The sequence below is a fragment of the Kogia breviceps genome, chromosome 11, assembly GCF_026419965.1.
Source record: "Kogia breviceps isolate mKogBre1 chromosome 11, mKogBre1 haplotype 1, whole genome shotgun sequence".
In the NCBI taxonomy this organism is placed as follows: Eukaryota; Metazoa; Chordata; class Mammalia; order Artiodactyla; family Physeteridae; genus Kogia; species Kogia breviceps.
The window spans coordinates 101,474,951-101,496,678 of record NC_081320.1 but is presented as its reverse complement, the minus strand read 5'-3'; the positions used below and the strand labels follow the sequence as shown (position 1 = coordinate 101,496,678).

General features: G+C 48.0%; 1 protein-coding gene across 2 annotated transcripts in view; it reads left to right on the top strand.

The window, feature by feature from the left end:
• The first annotated feature begins 434 nt into the window (after nt 1–434).
• TRAPPC12 (trafficking protein particle complex subunit 12) overlaps nt 435–21,728 on the top strand; it is a 66,197-nt gene continuing 44,903 nt past the window's right edge. The window contains exons 1-4 of one of the 2 annotated variants that reach the window (XM_067008225.1): nt 477–593; nt 987–1,061; nt 8,647–9,825; nt 17,536–17,652. In XM_067008225.1, coding sequence (XP_066864326.1) covers nt 8,653–9,825; nt 17,536–17,652 — 1,290 coding nt within the window. In that variant the 5' untranslated portion in view covers nt 477–593; nt 987–1,061; nt 8,647–8,652. Of the gene's footprint in view, nt 594–986; nt 1,062–8,646; nt 9,826–17,535; nt 17,653–21,728 lie in introns of both variants that reach the window. The other variant, XM_059078263.2, reaches the window with a different exon arrangement.

The following is a 21,728-nucleotide window of genomic DNA, read 5'->3' as shown; positions in this document are numbered from 1 at the left end:
TTCACCGCACCGTTTGCCTAAGATTAAGTTGTGGCACTAAGGAATGCAGGATCTTCATACTGCTGGATTAAATCCACCCAGCTATTATTCGTATTATTATTATTATTATTACCATTTTTACCGTTAATGTGGTTACACAGTAGTACAGATGCATGGCAGGAAAAGCTGAAAATACAGATAGGCACAAAGACAAATCCCTGAAAATAAATGTTTCTAGGGTGCCTTGGCCAGGAGAAAAAAGAGCTTAACCATCTCCCTTCCAGCTGCCCCTCTGCCACAGGTTTGTCTGTCGCCTCTGAGGGTCACAACGACTTCGCTCCCCAGTCCCAGGGAAGGGCTGGACTCCCCCCGCGCATTCCCCGCCCCGGATTTCCACCTTGGGGCCCACGCCCAGCCCGCCGCAGCATGAACCGGAAACGTCCCGGGCGCTCGGCGCCTGCACTGGGCATGCGCGGGAGCAGGCGCGCGCAGGCGCGGAAGCCGCAGGAGGCGCCGATTCCAGTCCCACTTTCCCGGCTTCCTCTGCCTTCTCCTTGCACACTGGGTTACGGTTGTAGGTGACTCTTGCTCCAACCCCAGGGGGCCGGTGGCAGGTGAGGACAGGGCCCGGGCTGTAGGGAGGGGGTCGTGCTGTCCCTAACCGCAGCCCCGCCGGCCCGCAGACACTGTCGACCGGGGGTCTTCTCTCCGGGTCTCCTCCCTGGGGTGTTCTCCCCGAGGGTCTCCTCCCGGGGGTTCTTCTCACCGGATCTCTCCTCTCCAAGGGTGTCTCCTCCCCGGGGTCTCGTCTCTGTTCCTCCTCCCGCCAAGCCCAGGCTGGTCCTGCCGGGTCCGCAGCGCGGGCCTTCCCTTCCGGGGGCGGCCGTTGGCTGCACACCCCCGGAGCAGCCCCCAACGCTTGGCACCGAAAGCTGAGGAGGGGTCTGCGGCCCAGGTCCCAGCTGTGGCCCTCAGTGACTTCTTAGTCCTGGTTTACTCTTCGGCAGGTGGACGTTCACAGTGACTCTCCAGACCAGATTCAGTATTGTGAGGACAAAATGCGGTGGTTTGTGTAAAAGCATGTAAGTCTTGTAAATGTTGGCTGATTCCTTCCAGGACAGAGCTGACTGATAAGAGTGCATATACTGGGAAGATCTGAAAACACTTTTATTGTAAAAGAGCATACGGCTCAAAGATGTGCTCTAAAATATACCTGTTTTCCTCACCCTCATCCACAAAAGAGTTTGACCCCAATGAAACATTTCCTTGGACCTGCCATATCTCTTTATAGCTACTGGGAAACACTGTATTTAAATACTTCTTGTTTCTTTTCGTCAATTCAGAAGGTTTTGCTGGATGGCATACAGCTAGTTAGGGCCCCTGTGTGATGGGCTGGGAGAAGGGGATTGAGGACCGCAAATAGGATAATACTTACCAGCCCGCACATCCTGTGATTTCCAACAGGATCTTCACCGTTCCAAGACTGTGTTACCACTCTGCTTCGTCATTAAACTTATAATTACTATGTTTATGTGCAGCTCATCACAGTTTAAAAAGTTCCTGTGCATCCGTTGCTACTTAATGTTCATTATCCCAGTTTACAGATGAGGAAGCCGAGGCTAAGGGATTAAATCATTTTCAGAGGTCACCTTATTTAGTAGTGAAGCTAAGACTCAAGCAGTTACTCGCAGCTCTTTGTGCCTCAGCCTGCGGCTCTCAGTCACGACCTCTCTAGGAGCCTTACAAGGAGAGCAGAGGCAGAAAAACTGTGTTGGAATCCTGTCAGCGGCAAGTATTGGTACTGTGGCTTTGGGCAAATCACTTGACTTTCTCTGCTGTATGATGGAGCTAATACTTTGTGAGTTGATCCTAAGGATTAAATATGATAACTCATGTAAAATGCTTGATCTGTGGTGGGTGTTCTTTACGTGGGGCTTTTATAAATATGTGCTAATTAGATTCCTACCTCGTGGCATAGTTCTTTCATGGAAATACGGTTTACGTTATTGCAACCTGGTAAAAGATTTGTAATTGCAGAGTCTAATGTCCAGAAAGGGAGCCTGAACAGCAGTAGTTTTCATTGTTCTTAGTGAATTTACATCACTTAAAGTTAGTACTTTAAAAATATTTTAAGGCATTAATTAAGGTCATTGGGCAAAGAACTCAACTGGACAAAGAGAAAGTCCAATTTCTTTGCTAGCATTTTGGTGCTGACATAGGCTTAAAACCATGTCTATGATTTCATAAAATTTATTAAATCAGTAGTAAGAGAAGCAAAGATTTATATCACATGCAAATCAAGAACAGATTCATATGCTTTTCCATTTTTAGATTATGAAATGTAAAGACTGCATGTAACATACATGGAAAACACAAAGTTCAAGTGCAGACCCGACGGCGTCTTCTGCCTCTAGTGCTGCCATCAGCTCAGACTCTCATGTGTCCCTCCCCCATCAAACCTCCCCTTGCTGTCACTTCCAAGCTCCTCCCCAACCGAATTGGGCATTATTATCAGCTTATTTTTGTGTTTGTGTTCCTAAAATAGTATATTGTTTAATTTTCATGTTTTGAACTTCATATAGAAAAATCATACTGTTTATTTTTCTACCGGTTCTGGGTGCAGAATTAGATTTGTGGGATTCAAACATTGTTGCATTCACTATAGGATGGCTCATTCGTTTTCACTGCTGTTTAGTATTCCATTTTTTAATATACTGCTGTTTATTTATTATGGTGCCTATGGGCAGTGGTGGTTTCCAGATTTTTTATTTTGGGGGCTTTGAAAAGGGGGCGGTATTTGGTTTGTATTTTCTGTTTGTGACATTCACGGTCATAGCTTATGGTGCCCATGTGCAGGAGTTCCTCCGTGATACATAAGTAGTGGGACCATTTTTGTCTCAGCCAGGACTCTTGAGAGTGAAAAGAGGTGCTTAATTTTACTGCAACCATGGGTATGTATAAAGTAGAATCATTCTAGAAAAATCAAGTTGTGTGGCTGTTGTCACAGGACACATGCTTGTGAAATGTGTATCCCTTTCACCTTGTTCAAATCTTTGTTCAAAATATTTTTCTGTTGGATCATCTGTAATCCTGTTGATTTGTAGGAATTTTTAATATCATCTTGATATTATGAAGTCTGAAAATATCAGGTGTAGGTGAATGTGTTGAACAAGAAGACTACTTACACACTGCTACTAAGTGTGTAAATTGGTACAACCACTTAGTAAAGCAATTTGGCGTTATCTGATAAAGAGGTGTATTCTCTATGAATGACCCACCGCACACGCTTAACTTTTAATAATGTCATGAAGGAGTTTTCACACGTACAGCAGGAGACATGTACAAGAATATTCATACCAGCACTGTCTGTAGATTCACAAACCTAACACCTCAAATATCCATCAACAGAAGAATAGATATCAGGGTGTGGAACGTCACACAATAGAGCATCGTCAGCAAAGATGAATCACAGCTTAATGCCACTTACAGGGTCGGTTCTCAGGTTAAAAGTGGGGAGGGGAAACTAAGGCAACAACCGAGAAATCTAACATGTCTGAGGCAACAAACGTGGAAAATTAAGGAAAAACAAGGGTGTGACAAATCTCAGAATATTAGCCCAGAAAAGGAGGGGAAGTAGGTGTTATAAACATTGTATCCACTCCAGTTTAATAAAAGTTGTTTATAGAAAAGGGGCCTTCAGAAGAGTCAGGGAAAGGAGCAAGAACCTGATAAGGGATTCTGGTGGAAGGAGTCAGAAAGCCAAGACGGGGCTTTACCGCTGTCCCGTTCCATAGACAGCCCTCTTTCCTGGGGCCGGTAAGGCGTGTGTCTCACAGTTACTTAGTTTCCTCTCTGTCATCTCCCTGAGAGCCAGTAACGTAGCCTTAATGTAGCTGGTGTCTGAGACACAGTGGTGCTCGGCGAGCAATGATCCCTGACTTGCAGGGCGCCTCAGCCCAGTCCTTTGCCGGTGTTTCTAGTAAATGTGTAGTTTCCATTCCGAAATTAAGGTAAACAATTGAATTTTTACTCTGGGCTGGGTAACCTCTGTGTAAACAGTGTCACTAGGAAACAGGTGACATTGATTTTCTAAATTAGGTTGGATTAGAAACAGGGTGACTGGAGAGAATCAAAACAAAGTTACAGACTTAAGCCTTGACTTGCAAGAGCGTTCCTCTTAGCTTTCCTCCTTTCAGAAGATGATTTCTTTGAAAACAAGAAGTTTGGGTGAGTTGGTAAGCGCAGAATTGCTTGTCGGAGTTTTATTCCTGCCAAAGCCGTTCTTCAGAAAGGTGGCATTCCCCTTATCCATAACAGTGTTTCCCTAAAATTCCCCAGAACTGTCACTTCTAAAACTCTTTGCCTGTTTCACAGGTCAAAGTTTTTAAAATCATAGTTTTAATCTGGGTTTCTTTAATCATTGCTTAAGCAGTTGTTTCTTGCTGTAATGATCCAGTCCACATAATGAATGGGTCTTGGTAGTGATGAGTCTTCTCTTATTGCATTGCCTTATGAGAAGTAGTTCAAGGTCATCTGTGTGCAGTCTTTCCCAGGTCCCCCCATTTTAGTCTGTCTTTCTCTGTATCTTGAAATACACACAAATTAACCTGGCAGTGATTTCTGCTTACTTTAAGAGTAGACTTTTCTCCACTTTTCCCTGCACATAAAGAAAGTATCTATGTGATTTTGCCAGTTTTGATATTCTTCACTTTCTCCTGTAATTGTATCGGACCTTTTCTTTTATCATACGGTTTTTCACAAGTGTCCGCTAATGTAGTGACGGGGCACCTGGCATGGTCATCTGCACTGTTTTTATTCCGAGAAGCGCCCAGTTAACCACAGTAGTTCCTGGCATCTCCCAGGTCCCAGGCACTGTGCTGGGCGCAGGGGTACTTCAGTCCTCAGGGGCTTAGTCGGGGGGCCTGCTCCCATTCCCGGTCAGATGAGTCCCATCACTTCTCGGGTTCTCAGTGTCCTCATCTGTGTTTTAGGGCAGCTGATGCCTGTCTCGTCTGGCTGTTGGCAAAGGTTAAACAAAGTCATTGCCGTTCCGTGGTCTTCATGCGTGGTCTTCGTGTCCTGCCTGGGGGGGACCAGGGAAAAGCCTTACGCGTCGGGGGGCATCCACTCTGATGTGCCTGAGGCAGCCTCCCACTGGAGATGTGAAACATTACAAATAAAGGGGCTTTCATTCCTTTGCATTGTATTTTTGACTTATTTATAGCTAATAATTATTAAGTGAATATGTGGTAAATGAGGAATTCGTAACTGACTATGCTGGTCAAGAAACTTCTCCAAAATGTTTAACTTTGAGCCGACTTTAAAGTAATCTTGCTTCTGGATCTCAGGGTGGTCCAGGCTATAAAAGGGAAAGAGAGCTAGTTTGGAATACTGTGATGAAAGTGTTGACAGAGGAAAAAGTAATCTTATCTAAAGACCAGCTGCGTATAGTTTTTTTTCTTTGTCTTTTCTCTTTTGTATACAATTTTTAAAGGTTACAGCCCACTTACAGTTATTACAAAATATTGGCTGTATTCCTCGTGTTGTGCAACACATTCTTGTCGCCTGTCTCATAGCCACAGTGGTTTGTACCTCTCGCCCCCCCACCTCTGTATCGCCTCTCTCCCGCTCCCTGCTGGTAACCACTAGTTTGAGTCTGCTTCTTTTTTTGTTATATTCACTTGTTTGTTGTATTTTTTATTTTTAATAGATATTTTTTATTATAGATCAATAGGTATTTTTAATTAATTTATTTATTTATTTATTTTTGGCTGTGTTGGGTCTTCGTTTCTGCGCGAGGGGTTTCTCCAGTTGCGGCAAGCAGGGGCCAGTCTTCATGGCGGTGCGCGGGCCTCTCACCATCGCGGCCTCTCTTGTTGCGGAGCACAGGCTCCAGACGCGCAGGCTCAGTAGTTGTGGCTCACGGGCCTAGTTGCTCCGCGGCATGTGGGATCTTCCCAGACCAGGGCTCGAACCCATGTCCCCTGCATTAGCAGGCAGATTCTCAACCACTGCGCCACCAGGGAAGCCCTGTTGTATTTTTTAGATTCAACAAATAAGTGACATCATACAGTATTTGCCATTCTCTGTCTTATTTCACTTGGCATAATGCCCTCCAAGTCCATCCATGTTGTTTCAAATAGAAAATGTTTGTTCTTTTTTATGGCTGAGTAGTATTCCATTGTGTGTACGCGCGTGTGTGTATGTATATACACACATACGTACATACTACATCTTCTTTATCGATTCATCTGTTGAAGGACATTTAGGCTGCTTCCATATCTTGGCAATTGTAAATAATGCTGCTGTGAACATTGGGGTACATGTATCCTTTTGAATTAGTGTTTTTTGGTTTTTTGGATGCATACCCAGGAGTGGAATTGCTGGGTCCTATGGTAGTTCTATTTTTAATTTTTTGTGAAACCTCCAAACTGTTCTCCACAGTGGCTGCACCAACTTACATTCCCACCAACAGTGCAGGAGGGTTCCCTTTTCTCCACACCCTTGCCAACATTTTTTGTGATCTTTTTGATGATAGCCATTCTGACAGGTGTAAGGTGGTATCTCACTGTGGTTCCGATTTACATTCCTCTGATGATTAGCGATGTTGAGCATCTTTTCATGTGCCTGTTGGCCACCTGCATTTCCTCTTTGGAAAAATGTCTATTTGGTTCTTCTGCCCATTTTTCAATTGGGTTGTTTGATTTTTTGACATTGAGTTGTATGAACTCTTTATATATGTTGGATGTTAATCCCTTAGCGGTCATATCATTTGCAAATATTTTCTCCCATTCAGTTGGTTGTCTTTTCCTTTTGTCAAGGTTTCCTTTGCTGTGCAAAAACTTTTAAGTTTAGTTATTTATGTTTGCTTTTTTTTTTCCTTTGTCTTACAAGACAGATCCAAAAAAATATTGCTGCGATTTATGTCAAATAGTGTTCTGCCTATGTTTTTCTCTAGGAGTTTTATAGTATCCAGTCTTACATTTAGGTCTTTAATCTATTTTGAGTTTATTTTTGTATATGGTGTTACTATAGGCTGAAGTGTCTTGGGAAGGCTTGAGGGCAGAGGCGGAACTTCAGCTGCGTCTTAAAGAATGAGTAGGGTTTAAAAGGCTGAGACCTCACACCCGTTAGGATAGCTGCTGTCAAAAAGACAGAAAATTAGCTAGTGCTGGTGAGGATGTGGAGAAATTGGAACCGTTGTACACTCTTGGTGGGGATGTAAAATGGTGTAACTAATGGAAGATAGTTTGGGTAGTTCTTCACAAGATTAAAAATAGAACTGCCACATGAATGATCCAGGAATCCCACTTCTGGGTTTTTATCCAAAAGAGTGGAAAGCAGGGTCTCGAAGAGATATTTGTACACCCACGTTCACAGCGGCAGTATTCATAGGAGTCAAATGGTGGACGTAATCTAAGTGTTCATCAACAGATAAATGGATAAACATGGTATGTACATACAATGGGATATCACTTGGCCTTAAAAATAAGGAAATTCTGGGACTTCCCTGGTGGTCCAGTGGTAAAGAATCCACCTTACAATGCAGGGGACGTAGGTTTGGTCCCTGGTCAGGGAACTAAGATCCCATGTGCCACGGGACAACTGAGCCTGCGCACCACAACTACTGAGCTCACGCACCTCAACTAGAGCCCACGTGCCACAACTACAGAGCCCACGCGCCCTGGAGCCTGCGCGCCACGACTAGAGAGAGAAAACCCACGCCCCACAGCTAGAGAAGCCCGGGCGTCTCAGTGAAGAGCCTGCATGCCGCAACTAAGACCCAACGCAGCCAAAAATAAATAAAAGATAATAATAATAATAAATCTTTTTTTTTAAATAAGGAAATTCCGACATATGCAATAACATGGGTGAACCTTGAGGGCATTGTGCTCGGTGAAATAAGCCAAACACAAAAGGACAAATACCACGTCATTCCACAAATACCCTCCCTAGCGTAGCCAGATTCATAGAGACAGAGAAGAGGATGGTGGTTGCCAGGGGCGGGGGGAGTGGGAGATGGGGAGTTCGTGTTTGCTGTGTTATTTATGTCAGTTTTGCAGGATGAGAAGAGTTCTGGAGATGGGTGGTGGTGATGGTCGCACAGCAAACTGGATGTACTCAGTGCCACTGAACCGTACATTTAGCAGTGATTTCGGTGGTAGATTTTATATGATGTGTCTTCTACCACAAAAATAAATAAATAAATGGCTGGAGAAATGGTGGCTATTGAATTTTAAACCATTTGAATATATAGCGGATAAACTGATAACCATTTTTAGCAGACTTTTATTTTTGTAAAGCAGTTTTGGATTCCCTGCAAAACTGAGAGGAAGGTGCAAAGACTTCTCATCTCCCTGGTTCCCCGACACGGGCAGAGCCTCCCGCGTCATCCACATCCCCGCCAGGCGGTGCGCTGGTTACAACTGATGGGCCTGCGTCGGCACATCATGATCACCCAAAGTCCACAGTCCACTTCAGGTCTCATCTCCGTGCGGTACATTCTGTGCATTTGAACAAGTGTATGTAGTGATGCGTATCCACCACTACAAGGACACGAATTCACCATTTTTATAAATTAAAAAACAATTTCAGTAAGACAGGATCATCGCAGTAGTAACTGAGACATAAGCTGATGAGGCTGGTGCGTGCTTGTCTTTGTTTCAGGTGACCATGGAGCGGGCGCAAGGTGCCGAGCAGCAGGCGCCCGAGGGGCCGGCCCAGAGCGAGGCTCCGCGAGGGCCCCAGGAGGACCAGGGGCAGCTCCTCTATCGCGAGGAAACTATTGATCTCGGTGGAGACGAGCTGGGGTCAGAAGACTCGAATCACTTAGTGGACAAGCTCGATGAGCCCATGATGGAGAGCGTCCTCATCTCTGATTCCCCGAACAACAGCGAGGACGGCGCGGGGGACCTGGGTTGTTTGCAGGATGTCGTGGAGACCGCAGAAGGCGGCGCAGATCGCAGACGGGAAGGCGGCGTCGGTGAAGAAGCGCTGGACGCTCTGAGTGAGGACGGTGAAAGTGAGGGAGAGGACACACCTAAAGGCGTCTCGGACATGACCCCCGACAGCGGAGCATCGTTGAAGGAGGGCCCAGAGCAAGAGGAGGTGAAAGACCTGCCCGCCTTTGAGCACGAGGCTGCAGAGGACTTGGGCCCAGGGCACGTGAGGGCGCCCGCGGCGGGGCCGGCACTGTCCCCCCAAGACGAGCCGGTGCCCGTGTGCACCATCTTCAGCCGGCCGCCGCCCGCCGGCTCGCAGCCCCAGGTCCTGCGCGACGGCTTCGAGTCCCAGATGGTGAAGTCGCCCAGTTTCAGCGGCGCGAGCGAAGCGGCCGCCAGGACCCCTCCTCAGGTGGTCCAGCCGAGCCCCAGCCTGAGCAAATTTTTCGGCGACACAACCAGCACTAACTCCTTGGCCTCAGACTTCTTTGATTCCTTCACGACCTCCACCTTCATCTCCGTCAGTAATCCCAACGCCAGCCCTTCGATTCCGGAAAGCTTGTCTTCACTCGCCGCCACCCCGGTGGGAGAAAACTCCCTGGGCTCTGCCGCCCCTTCGTACTCCCCAGGGACGGAAAGATCAGAGTCAGGTGTTTCCACAGCTTCTCTGGAAATTCCTCAGTCTCCAAAACCGTTTTCGCAGATCCAGGCTGTGTTTGCCGGGAGCGAGGACCCCTTTGCCACCGCCCTGAGCATGAGCGAGATGGACCGGAGAAACGACGCCTGGATTCCCGGGGAGGCGACCAGGAGCGCGCTGATGTCGGTCACCACCCAGCAGTACAGCACGGTGTTCGTGGGCAAGGAGGACCTCACCATGCCGGGCCTCAAGTTCGACAACCTCCAGGTGAGAGTAGCGGGGGGCTCTGGGGCGCCCGTGGGCTGGTGGGCGCGCCTCCTCGGTGCGGCTGGTGGTTCTGTGTCCGCGGCTCACTCCTTTTCGTCTGCTTCTGTGTCGTGTGTGTACATGTGTAAAAAACCTTTTGAGGATTGAAAAACCCTTCTTTTTCAGCAGTTCCAAAGATTCTGATTGCGAGAATCTTTATGATGTCACTAGGTAATTTGGAACCCTGCTGATTTCTCTGATATAATGTGGTTTAGTCTTAGAAATAAGTACCAACAAGGTATTTGCATCACAGTTCTCTGAAGTAGTTCTGAACTTTGCGTGATCAGTTTATTTATGACATTTGAGCTCTAGTAAATGATAAGTCCCCGTTCCTTTTTTTACATATGGAAAATTATATCTGCAGTACATATAATGTGCTTGATGTAGAAAGAGTTCTTATAGATTCGGTTAAAAAAAAAAGTACGAATGGCCCCTCAAAATAATAAATCGTAAAAATATATAAATATTACATACAGTAAATAGCAATATTAAAAAGTTCAGTCTTACCAGTAATCAAAGGTGATAAAGTTATTTTCATTTTCTGTTGTCTTAAGTTATTTATAATTATTCCATCTTTGTTAGAATGTGAGAAAATAGCCTCCTTAAGCAGCCCTGGTGGGACTGATAATTTGGTACAAACCTTCTTAAGTAAAGTTGTAAAATGCACGTCCAGATGTGCGTACCCTTTGACCCAGAAGTCCCACCCTTCGGGATTATTTGTGAGGAAATAATCTCACCGATGTGCAGACACCCGGCTTTGGGGCTGCACGTCAGCGTGAGGTTTATAATCGCAAAGAGACGGAGACCACCTGCAAGTCCATCATCACGACTTTCAGGCTGATCATGGCTGGGTGAATACATTTGACACATCTTGTTTTTTCAGTGGAATATTTACGTAGGTAGTAAAAATGATATTATATGGAAATAAATATTTTTATCGTGAAAAAAAGAAAAAATAACAACGATGTTATAGCAGAATACTTAATGAGGTTCGTATTTTATAAGATGGCATGTAGCCTGCCTTTCGTGATAATGTTTTTGTAGGTGCGCGTGTACGTCCACGTGAGGTTAGCTCAGTTGCACGTCAGGGGTAGTTTGCCCTGCCCGGTTGCAGGTGGGCTCAGCAGTGTCTGTGCCCCACGAGGTCCTGTGTGGGCCTCTCCTCCGGGAACTGAAGGGGGACCCTGCGGTCCTCGGCAGGCCCTCCCGGGGGAAGGAGTGCCCCCTTCCCGCACACTCGGCAGGGTCAGAAAGCCCAGTGCAGGCAGTGCAGCCCTGGGCCCCGTGAGGCCGAGTCCCGTACGAAGCAGAGTGGCTGCTGGAGAAGTGAGGCCAGTTGGCTGTTTTTCTCAGTAACTGAAGTGAAAGCCTGCAGGGTCCAGATATTTTGCATGTCCGTCTCTACGGCGTATTTGCTCGCTAAGCACATCTTTCCTTGTGGGCTTCCTGCCCCCCGGGCACTGTCCTCAGCCCCCTTCTCCACCCTCATGAGTAGAATGTACTGAACATGAATTTACCTCCACAGGGTCTTTTCAGTGAGTCACAGTTGCGGACTCTGATTTCAGGGATATTTGATGTTCAGGATTTGATGACTTAACACAGTGGTTCCCAACAGGGTGCATTTAGAGCCATGTAGAGGTATTTCCGTGTGGCTGCCTAATGAGCTTTCATGGACAGGGCTGGGGGTGCTGAATGCCCCGGGGTGGCTGGGTGGTCTCCTGCAGTAAAGCGTGTCGGTCATTCTCGAGCTGGGGAACACGAAGTGCTGATGTTCCTTACTAGTTTAACCCAGACTGAATCAGGCATGGAGGCCCTCTCTGCTAGTGGAAAGCACGGGTTCTGTGATAGCTCCTCTGCAGCTTTGAAGCTTCCAGGTGGCTAATTGTGAAATAAGCAGGGCATTGCGTGAATCAGCTAGGGTCGGGGAGCCCACTGCATGGGCAGGACCCACACTAGCGGCCAGCCAGGAGACAGCGTGTTTCCTTTCTGCTTCCTTTAAATCCTAAGGCAATGTCTTCCGTACCTCTTGCAATTCACAGTGATTGTTTTGGAAACCTCATGGCAAACTGAAGTACGAATTAAGAATAGTTCCTAGAATGTTTCTGACTTTCCCATAGAACAAATGTGCTGGTTGTTTCTTCACCCGTGTCTCTTCCGTTGTATATTATCGTTCAGAGAACTTTTCGTTCCCAGGATAGAAAAGAAAAACTGTGTGGTTTACCTTGGAAATGCTGTGTTTATTTGCCAGAGGACTTAAGATCGGGGTAGAACACATCTGTTAACTCACTGCGCGCACCAAGCTTGTAAGCGGTCAACCAAGCATTTGTTGGAGTTACCTGTTCACAAGTGTCTCCCGGTGCCACTGTAACTTGCAGCATTGTTCCAAGTCAGCTTTCTAAAACACCTCGAAATTTTTCCAAATTGCTCACCTATTGGTGCCTAATTAAAAATTCCTTCCTATGGGGTAAAATTTGGCGGGGGGGGGGGGGAATTGTTAAATTGTTTCCTTACGAAGTGACTTGTATAGCAGAGTCTGAGTTATGTTAGAGGCCGTGAAGGTGAGCGATAACACTTCATCCAACCACATAGCATCAGAAGAGGACTGTCAGCATTTTTTTTTTTTTTTTTTTTTGCGGTACGCGGGCCTCTCACTGTTGTGGCCTCTCCCGTTGCGGAGCACAAGCTCCGGACGCACAGGCCCAGCGGCCATGGCTCACGGGCCCAGCCGCTCCGCGGCACGTGGGATCCTCCCGGACCAGGGCACGAACCCGCGTCTCCTGCATCGGCAGGCGGACTCTCAACCACTGCGCCCCCAGGGAAGCCCCAAGCATTTTTAACTAATTAGAGTCTTAGATGGCCTGTGTTCTTAAAGAGATAAATGGAAAGTCTGTGGGGAAGTGATCGTTCAGAAATTTTCAGAACCAGTGAAGAATGGAAGTTGGAGAATATTTGTATGAAGCTTGTCCAGTAAGGAGGGAGAGAGAGGGAGTAAAGGAGGGAGAGGGGGAGAGACAGAAGAGATAAGTAAATAGAAGCAGCACAGTGTCGGTGGTAAAGGTAGTAAGATAGTGAAGGCAAGAGAGTAGGGTGGGGACTCAGAATGCTGTGGCCTTGCTGGTGGGTCTGGAAACCCAACGTCCAGACTTGAGACTGGCTGGGCCTTTCCACCACCCTGTCTGATTCTGTTCCCTGATTCCTTCCTTCCCCTCGCCCTTCCTGCAATTTGGATTTGACGGGAATCCCATCAGGGAAGCCCACAGTTTGTGAAAACCGCTTTCCCGGGCCATGCGAAGTCCCTGTGTTGGACACCTGCAGACGGCCGAAGACGTCCCTGTTCCCGCAGGTCTGCCAGCTGCGAATTCTCTCCCCTCTAAGTCTGAAGAAATTTCATCTTCACTGTCAAAGCCCTTTTTGCCGGAAATGCAGTGTGTTCGCAACATGTAGACTTGGAGATCGATTCAGCTTTATTCCTTTCAGCACTTTGAAGGTGTCCTTTCGTGGTCTTCCGGTTGGTAGCACTGCTGATGTGAAGTCTGTAGTAATTTTTATCTTTGCTCTTCGGTACCTACTGTATCTGTTTTCCTCTGGTTGGTTTTAAGATTTTATCGCTGGTTTTCAACAGTTTGATTCTGATGTGCCTTCCCGTGGTTTTCTTTTATGTTTATCTTGCTTAGGTTTCGTTCACCCTGTTGGATTTGTGGCTTTATTATTTTCATCAATTTTGGAACATTTTTGGTCATTACTTCTTCAGTTAGCTCTTCTGTTTTTCACGCTCTCTCCTCTGCTGCTGGGAACTCCAGTTTCACGTATTACTTGATATTACTAATGAGGTCATTACAGATCTGTTCCTGTTTTTGTTTTCAGTCATTTTTCTCTTTGTACTTGAGCTTGGGATCCTGTCATTCTGTCCCTCAGTTTGTTCACCTTGCCTTCTGCACTTTGTACTTTGCAGCTGATGCTAGTCAGTAAATTTTTCGTCTCTATAATTTCCATTCAGTTCCTTTCTATATATTTTTCTCTCCTCATTCTGTTCAAGTTTTACTTCAGATCTTTGAGCACATTTATAATAGCTCTTGCACCGTTCTATTCTGAAAATTCCATCAGTTCTGTAATTTCAGAGTCTATTTGTATTTACTTTTTCTTTTGGTCGTGAGTCACGTGTGCCTGCGTTTTCACACGTCCAGTGATTTTTTTATCAGAGGGTGGATATTGTGGATTTCCTAATGTTGAGTGTCTGTATTTTGTCATCTCCCTTCAAAAAGACGTGTATTTTGTTCTGGCCAGCAGATTTATTTGATCCTTTTCAGGTTCATTTTTTAGCTTCTTGGGGTGAGTTTAGAGTAGCTTGTATACTTGGGTGGCCTTTCTGACGCCTGTACCGAGTGCCTGTGTGTCCGGGGGCGCTCTGCAGTGGTTGGCCTGGACTGGACGTCTCTCAGCCCCACGTGAGCTCACAGCTGCCCTGTCCCTGCTCCCCGTCCTCAGAGCATCCACCCTTAGCACGCACCGTTTCCCACTCAGCGGCACCCTCGAGGGCCCACGCGGATTTCCAGCCCTGCTCTTCGTACGCTTCCGTCCTGCCTGGTGCTCTGACTGCCAGGTCCTGCCGGCTGCCCTCCAGCTCCCAGCCAGTCCGCGCTCGGCGAGGTCCCCAGGCTTGGTGTGCCCCCCGCACCACTGTGGTCCACAGCTGCCTTTAGGTTCAAGAAAGAACTCAGCTCCTCTTCTCCCTTGTCTCAGATCACATCCTTCTCTGTGTCGGAAGACACTTGTTGTGTCTGTGTTTTCCGTGTTCTGGTTGTTCACGTTAGGACGATAAGCCCAGGCTGGGTCACTCCGCGATGGACAGAAGCAGAAGCTGCTGCCGCCGCGTTTGTTCGCCGCGTTCACGGGTGGGCCTGGCTCCCCTTCCTTAGGTTCCTGATGTGAAGGATGCTGACCTACGCTGAACGTGCGTGTGACATAGGGAAGGTCTGGAGTGGGCGGTGCGAGCCGATTTGTAACCGTCCTAAGGCCGACGTATCAGTGAACGGCTTCCCTTAAATACCGATTTGTTTAGGGCCCCCTGCGAAAGGGGTTTAGATTTGTTTTTGCTTTTACCGCTTAATTGAGATGCAATTCACATACCATATAATTCGCGCCCCTGATTTACAGCTCAGCGGTTTTTAGCATTTTTGACAGGGTTGTGCAGCCATCACCACAGTCGACTTGTGGAACGTTTTCATCGCCCGGAAGGAAGCCGCAGGCCTTTCTGCTTTCAGTTCCCATCCCTGCACCCCAGCCCAGCTCCAGGCGACCACTGACCTGCTTTCCATCTCTCTGGATTCTCCTCTTCCGGACACTTCATACACACGGATCACACAACTTGGGGTCCGTCGTGACTGGCTTCTTTCACGGAAGCCTGTTCAAGAGTCGTCCGGACCGTAGCGCGTGTCAGTGCGTCGCTCCTCTCTGCTGTCAGACGCGGCTGACCTCGCACAACGCGGTCTGCGCGGTGCGGGGTCGCTGGCCGCTGGGTTACGTAGTAAACCTGTGGCGAACATTTTGAGGAATGTCCAAGCTGTCTTCCAAAACGGCTGCACCATTGTCCAGTCCACCAGCGACGTCTGCGCGTCCCGATGTCTCCACGACCTCGAGCTTGGAGTTCGTTTTGTTTTTGTTTGTTGGGATGTCGTCTTTTTTTTTTTTTTTGGCTGTGTTGGGTCTTCGTTTCCGCGCGCGGGCTTTCTCTAGTTGCGGTGAGCGGGGGCCACTCTTCATCGCGGTGCGCGGGCCTCTCACTGTCGCGGCCTCTCTTGTTGTGGAACACAGGCTCCAGACGCGCAGGCTCAGTAGTTATGGCTCACGGGCCCAGTTGCTCCACGGCATGTGGGATCTTCCCAGACCAGGGCTCGAACCCGTGTCCCCTGCATTGGCAGGCAGATTCTCAACCACTGCACCACCAGGGAAGCCCGGGATGTCGTCTTTTGGGGGGGTTTCACTCCCCCTGGACTGAGAGGACGGAGCCCTCCCGGGAGGAGCAGCCATGTTTCTCGTCAGTGCCCAGGCAGAGCGCCGGGCGAGGCTTGGCCCCTGTCCTTTCAGCACCGCTGCCTGTGACCGCGTGTGTCGTCAGGCTTCCTGGCGGTAAAGCCCGAAGCCCGTACTCTGGGGGTCAGCTGCTCCGGGTTTTGCTTTCACTCCATCCATTAAAACGTAGAAGGCACTGCTGAAGCCGTTCCCACACTGCAGGTGGGGAGGCGCTCTGCAAGCTGAGCTCCAGCACCTGACTTGTTCACGCCCCTGGCCTGGGTGCCCTCCCCTGAAGGTTTGCTGATTGGAAGGGGTCCCTGGGGTTCTAGGTGGATCCCGCCCCGCGTAGCTCACAAGACATCCTGGGGAGGAAGCTTGCTCCCCTCGCTCCAGTCAGCATGGAGGGTCTGCGGCAAAGGCGCTGTGCCCCCCGTGTCAGAAGTGCCTTCAGCTGAGTGACACGACAAGAGCCGGTGCATGTTAGGCGTTTTGTCGCGTCTTTGGGCTTTCAGGGGTGAGATGTTTGTCAGTTCTGCATACGCTCGTGTCTCGGGAACTTCCCTGCTAACTCAGGTGTTAACTCACAGAATTTTAAAGGGCAGGAGATTTTCGCAGTGTGGTCTTACTACCTGAGAAGGTTGCAAGGATGGAGAAGTTAGATGGGTCTCCCCTCGGGCGGCATGAAGATGTGATTTTGCCCTTTCCTGGTTCGCAGTTCCTCTGGCTCAGATAAAGCTCCTTGTCTGATAGGAGTTACATTTGTGCAAAGCTTTATGGAGCCATATGGCTGAGTTCTTTTTATTCCGCCCTTTAATTATCCCTCCTAGATCAGTTAGCCACTTCTGTGGTTCTGGCATCTGAAGCATTTCACCTTACCCTCTGAAAGCAAAAAAATCACAGAGCTGCAGCTTCTATATCTCTGCCCCGTGTAAGACGTGCAGCTTGGTCTCTGAGCACCTGGGCCTCCACCCTCGCTCCTCCCAGGTTTCTCCTGGGTCGCTTGGCCCTGGACGACCCCTCTTCCCCTGGCCTCGCCCATCTGTCCTCCCGTGCGGTCACTGAGCCCAGGTGCAGGCGGGTCTAACCCGAGGCTTGGGCTGAGAGAACCCCTGCGTGGAGGCTAGTGGGGGCCTTTCCAGAGCAGCCCGCTCCCCGAGCTGGGGGGCCCAGCAGAGGGAGGGACCCCGAGAGACGCAGCCCGGGGCCACCACTAACTATTCTAGCCAGGCCCTAGGGGCTCGGGGCCCAGGCCGGCCGGCAGCTTGGCAGGATGCAGGCAGAGGGCGCTCCGGCCTGCTGGCCCCAGCCTGGGCCCCACCGTGCACGCCGCTTCTCCCAGCGGCGGTGTCGCTCGCGCCCCCCACGCCCCGTGCCTCTGGCCCCCTGCCTGGCTTGCTGTGCCCCTTACATAAGCCTGGTACAGGCGCTGGTGATTCACTGCTTCCTCTCCAAGAGAAAGAGCCATTCTAAACTGCACATTTTAGTAAAGATCGTGATACCTTAGCATCTGCTTTATTGAAGTTTGACTGTACCATAACCACATTTTGACCTCCATACACCAATGGAGAAAAAAGAAAATTTGGTTAGCTATGGGTTCTGGTTAGCTGAGTTTAATTAACATTTTATTGTCCTGACATGTTTTTCTTATATTCTTTCAAGGGAGATGCAGTTAAAGACTTAATGCTTCGCTTCCTGGGTGAAAAAGCTGCAGCAAAGAGACAGGTCTTAAACGCCAACTCGGTAGAACAGTCTTTTGTTGGATTGAAACAGCTCATTGTAAGTAAGAATGTATTTGATCTTCTGTGTTGTTGTTGGTTTTTTTTTGATAAGTCCTGCTTCCCTTCATAATATTTTCCCTCCAGTTAATGACTTTGAGTATTTTATCCTAAGCCCTTCCACATAAATAGAATTTTGTTGGATGAGATAACCAGTCCTGTGCAGCAAAGAGCATCATGTTAACGTACTTTTTATTTTTTAAGTCCAGGTTTTAAAAAGCATTATTTCAAATGATCAAGTTACTGGAAGCAGTATATACTTTGACTGAATATGCTTCATCAAAAATAACTAGAGTGAAATAATTTTATGTTGATTTTCTTAAAACACTCTGTTTTCTCCCCTTGGCATAGAAGGTTTATTATTAAATGAGTGGATTCCCCAGAAATGCACACAAAAGCCTTTCTTTATTCATCAACAGGAGTAAGTGCAAACACCAGACAGAGACGCTGTTCTGAAATAGGAAACTCTGACTGCAGGCATTTTAAGCTGGGCGGGGCAGATGCTTCCGGTGGCCTGTGAGCCGCTGGAAACTGTCTGCCCCACGGCATCTTTTATGACCTTACAAAAGCTTGTGTCCTCAAAAAGGTCAGCAAGAAACACTTGCTTAAAGAAAAGAGAGAGAGAGAGAGACCTGACAAAAAGAAAAGAAGAAGAAAGAAACACTTGCTTAGGCGGTTTGCTGATATTTTCACGTTGAAACCAATTAAAGTTTAGTTTTTAGTACATCAAATGTACATTTGATTGTACGTTGTACATTGTACATCAAATGTTTCATTGAGTTTCTTTCACTGAAGTGATTCTAGACTTATTCCTATGAATGAGAAGCTTTGGGAAGGAAAGATGTGGAGATATTCTATTTTTAAAAGGGAGAGAGAACAGCAGACCTTTAAGTGTCTGTATGCATTATCGTTTGTTAATGAAGTTACAGGTCTTAGAAGGTAGCTGTGTCCAGGCCACGTGAATCTGGTGGAATGAACACGTCTCCCTTGTGGAGTGGGCCGCTGTCATTCCTGGCTTTCCTTGGCCAGTGTCGTGAGCAGTCGGCTGTACCCAAAGTGTGACTTGCAATGATAAGCTTAGAGAGGACACGCAGAGCCACACACAGGCAGTGTCATTAATTCTCAGGCCATCTTTTTACCTCCTCTGATTATTCCTGCTGTTAATAAATGTGTGCGGTGGTTTGATTGTTTTTCATACATTGAAAATACTTGAGGCCAGTAGACATTTTATTAACAGTCCTAACAAGGAGACCTGTTTAAGGTGGGAAATGTATTCATAAAAAGACTGTTAACCTTGCCCTGGCATTTTAATTATGTCCTAAAATAATTGCTCTCGTCTTTAAGACTAAGAAAGAGTTTCTCAATGTATTTTCCTAAGTAATGTCAGAGTATTCTAAGACTGTAACATACAGGGAAATGAATGTCACAGCCTCTGGAGAAAGACATTTTAATCACTTCAGTGGTGTCATATGTGGCGGTTAATGATTTCATTTGAGTCGTAGGTGGGGAAGAGTTATGTACATACTGTGAGTTACTTGAGTGATTTTTATTGGACTATTTTTCTCATCTTTTGGAAGTTGTGGAATGCCTATGTTCAGTTTCTCAAATAGAGTCTATACCTTACTTCCTAGTTTTTAAAAAGTCATATTTATTTAAGCTTAGATCTTTTTCCCATATCTAAATACCTTCATTATCAGAGTTGTACATGTCATATACAATAATTATGAGATTTTTAAGATTTTCTCCACAGCACTTAAAGATTAACATGGTATATTTAAATTCTAATTTTAAAAACAATTTCTTTACCAAAACATTTCTGACATCTACTGTTGAAAATAGAGGAGGACCACCAAGAATTGGGAACTAGAGGTGGAAAACAATGAGATAGAAATAGCACAAGACACTCTGGAGAAATCCGTAATTATCGTCAAGCAGCAGGCGGCCTATAATCACAGGCCCCGGCTCGCACGGGTTGCGGAGCTGAGGTCCCGCTGTCCTGAAGGAAGGGGGTGCCGGGCATTAGAGCCAATGCTGTGTGGTCGCCCCGGCCTGTCCTCGGCTCCCCTTCATCCCCTCCTGCACACCTGCTACCTGGCTCGCCCATCAGGCCACCCAGAGCTGTGCAGGGAGATGGGGAGGAGGGGGCAGAGGCCAGCCCTGTCTCCTCCGGCCTTTTTCTGGGAACAGAGAGGGACCCTGGCCCTGCCGGCTCTACCTCACCTCTCAGGCAAGTCCGGAGAGCGAAAGAGCATCCGAAAGCGGAAGGCAGTGCACACTCTTTCGATGCTGGAGCAGTAACCCCCGCCTCCCTGCATCCAGCGCACATGTCTGTGCATACACGCACATACACGTATGCACACGTGCGCACGCTTGACGTGTGGGATAGAGGCGGCGTCCACCCCGTGTCCTCACTGGAAACTCACACAAGGACGAGAGCTGGAAAGAGTGAAAGTGAAGCAGGCGCTGCGTGCCGGCCACAGCAGCAGGATGGAGGCCAGGGGTGGTCCCCACACCGAGGGGCCGTGCAGGACTGGCGCGGGGGACGTGTGTGGGAAGAGCCGCGTGGCAGGCTGTTGGGGAGAGAAGGGAATGGACTGATGCATGGAGGGCACGGCATTAACTGGGTGTTCAAGTGGGAAAATAAAAAGACCGCTGCTTCCGAGAAGACCCAGAAGGGAATTCCAAGTGAAGTAATTTCCAAAACTAGAAGAGACTCTTAGTGACTCAGGCCAGAGAAGCACTTCTTAACAAGACACGAAAAACTAAACCTTCCAGGAAATATCGATAACCTGACTACTTTGAAATTTAAAACTGTGTTTAGCAAAAACACCATAAACAGCGTTAAAAAAATGAGAGAAGATATTTGAAATATACATCAAGACCTTCGTCTGATTTATAAGAAACAGATACAGCCCGATAGAAAAATAGGCGAAAGACACGAAGATGCAGTTCATAGAAACCAGACAGCCAATAAGCATGGAGACAATGCTCAGCCTCACTGGGACCGCAGGAATCTCAGTGAAACAAGAGTGTCCTGCGTGTCAGCCCCGTCGTTTTGGTGGCACCAGATGTCAGCAGGGGAGCGCGTGCGGGGGCACCTGAACCGGAAGGGCTGCCTCGCAGAGCAGTTTAGCAGCAGCTGGTAAGATACGTGGCTTGTGCCGCTTTTAATCACACACTTTAGGGAGACTCTGTACATGCTCATGAAGATGTGTTCAGGAACGTGCTATATGATTTGTATCGGCCAAAAACTTTGTTAAAAACCTTAATATCCAGAGCGGTTGAAATACGTGCACAAGAGCCACGTTCATCAGTATGGATAAATTTCCAGAACAGTGCTGAGCAAGAAAAACGAAGTGCAAAGGCTGCCTGTAATGCCCGGCTCGTATTCATGCTTGAAAACGAGCTGATAATCCCTCAGCCTCAACCCTGAAACCGGGAGGGCCCTGGAAACCTCGAACTAGTTTTGGCCGCAAATCCGCCTCGGCCAGGTTCACCCGGTGCCAGCCCTGGTCATTCTCCGCATCTGTCCTCCGGCCCTTCCTGCCCTGCCCCTGCTCTCCTGCTTCCCCGTTGGAGAGGGGGCACCAGGGGCTGGAGGGCGCGGCGAGCTCCTTCCTGACGGCAGTCCCACAGCCACAGCTCTCCTGCGGCCGTCACCTCTGGCCTGCGCTTGCTTCTGTCGCCCAGCCCTGGCTGCATCGCGGCCCCTGGCTGCATCGCGGCCCCTGCGAGGTGCTCCTGGCCTCGGCCATGCTCCTGCGGCAGCCCCTTCACCCGGCGCTCCTGCAACCCCCGGGAGCAGTCAGTAGCCCCTGATGGCTGCCAGGCCTCTGGTGGACAAGACAGTCTGTGTTGATCCCACTTGGCGTGAACACAGATATTCCTGTGCCTGGAAGTGTCTTCGAAGTACACAGTAAACTTGTAGTTTAGCCACGTAAATGTTCTGTCAGGAAGGATATTATTTGACGAATCATAGATTGTAAACGGTCACCTTTTCTAGCAACTTCTTTATGTTCTTTCCCTTTTTTCTTTCTTTTTTTCTCTTTAAATTATGATACAGAGAAATTCATTTCT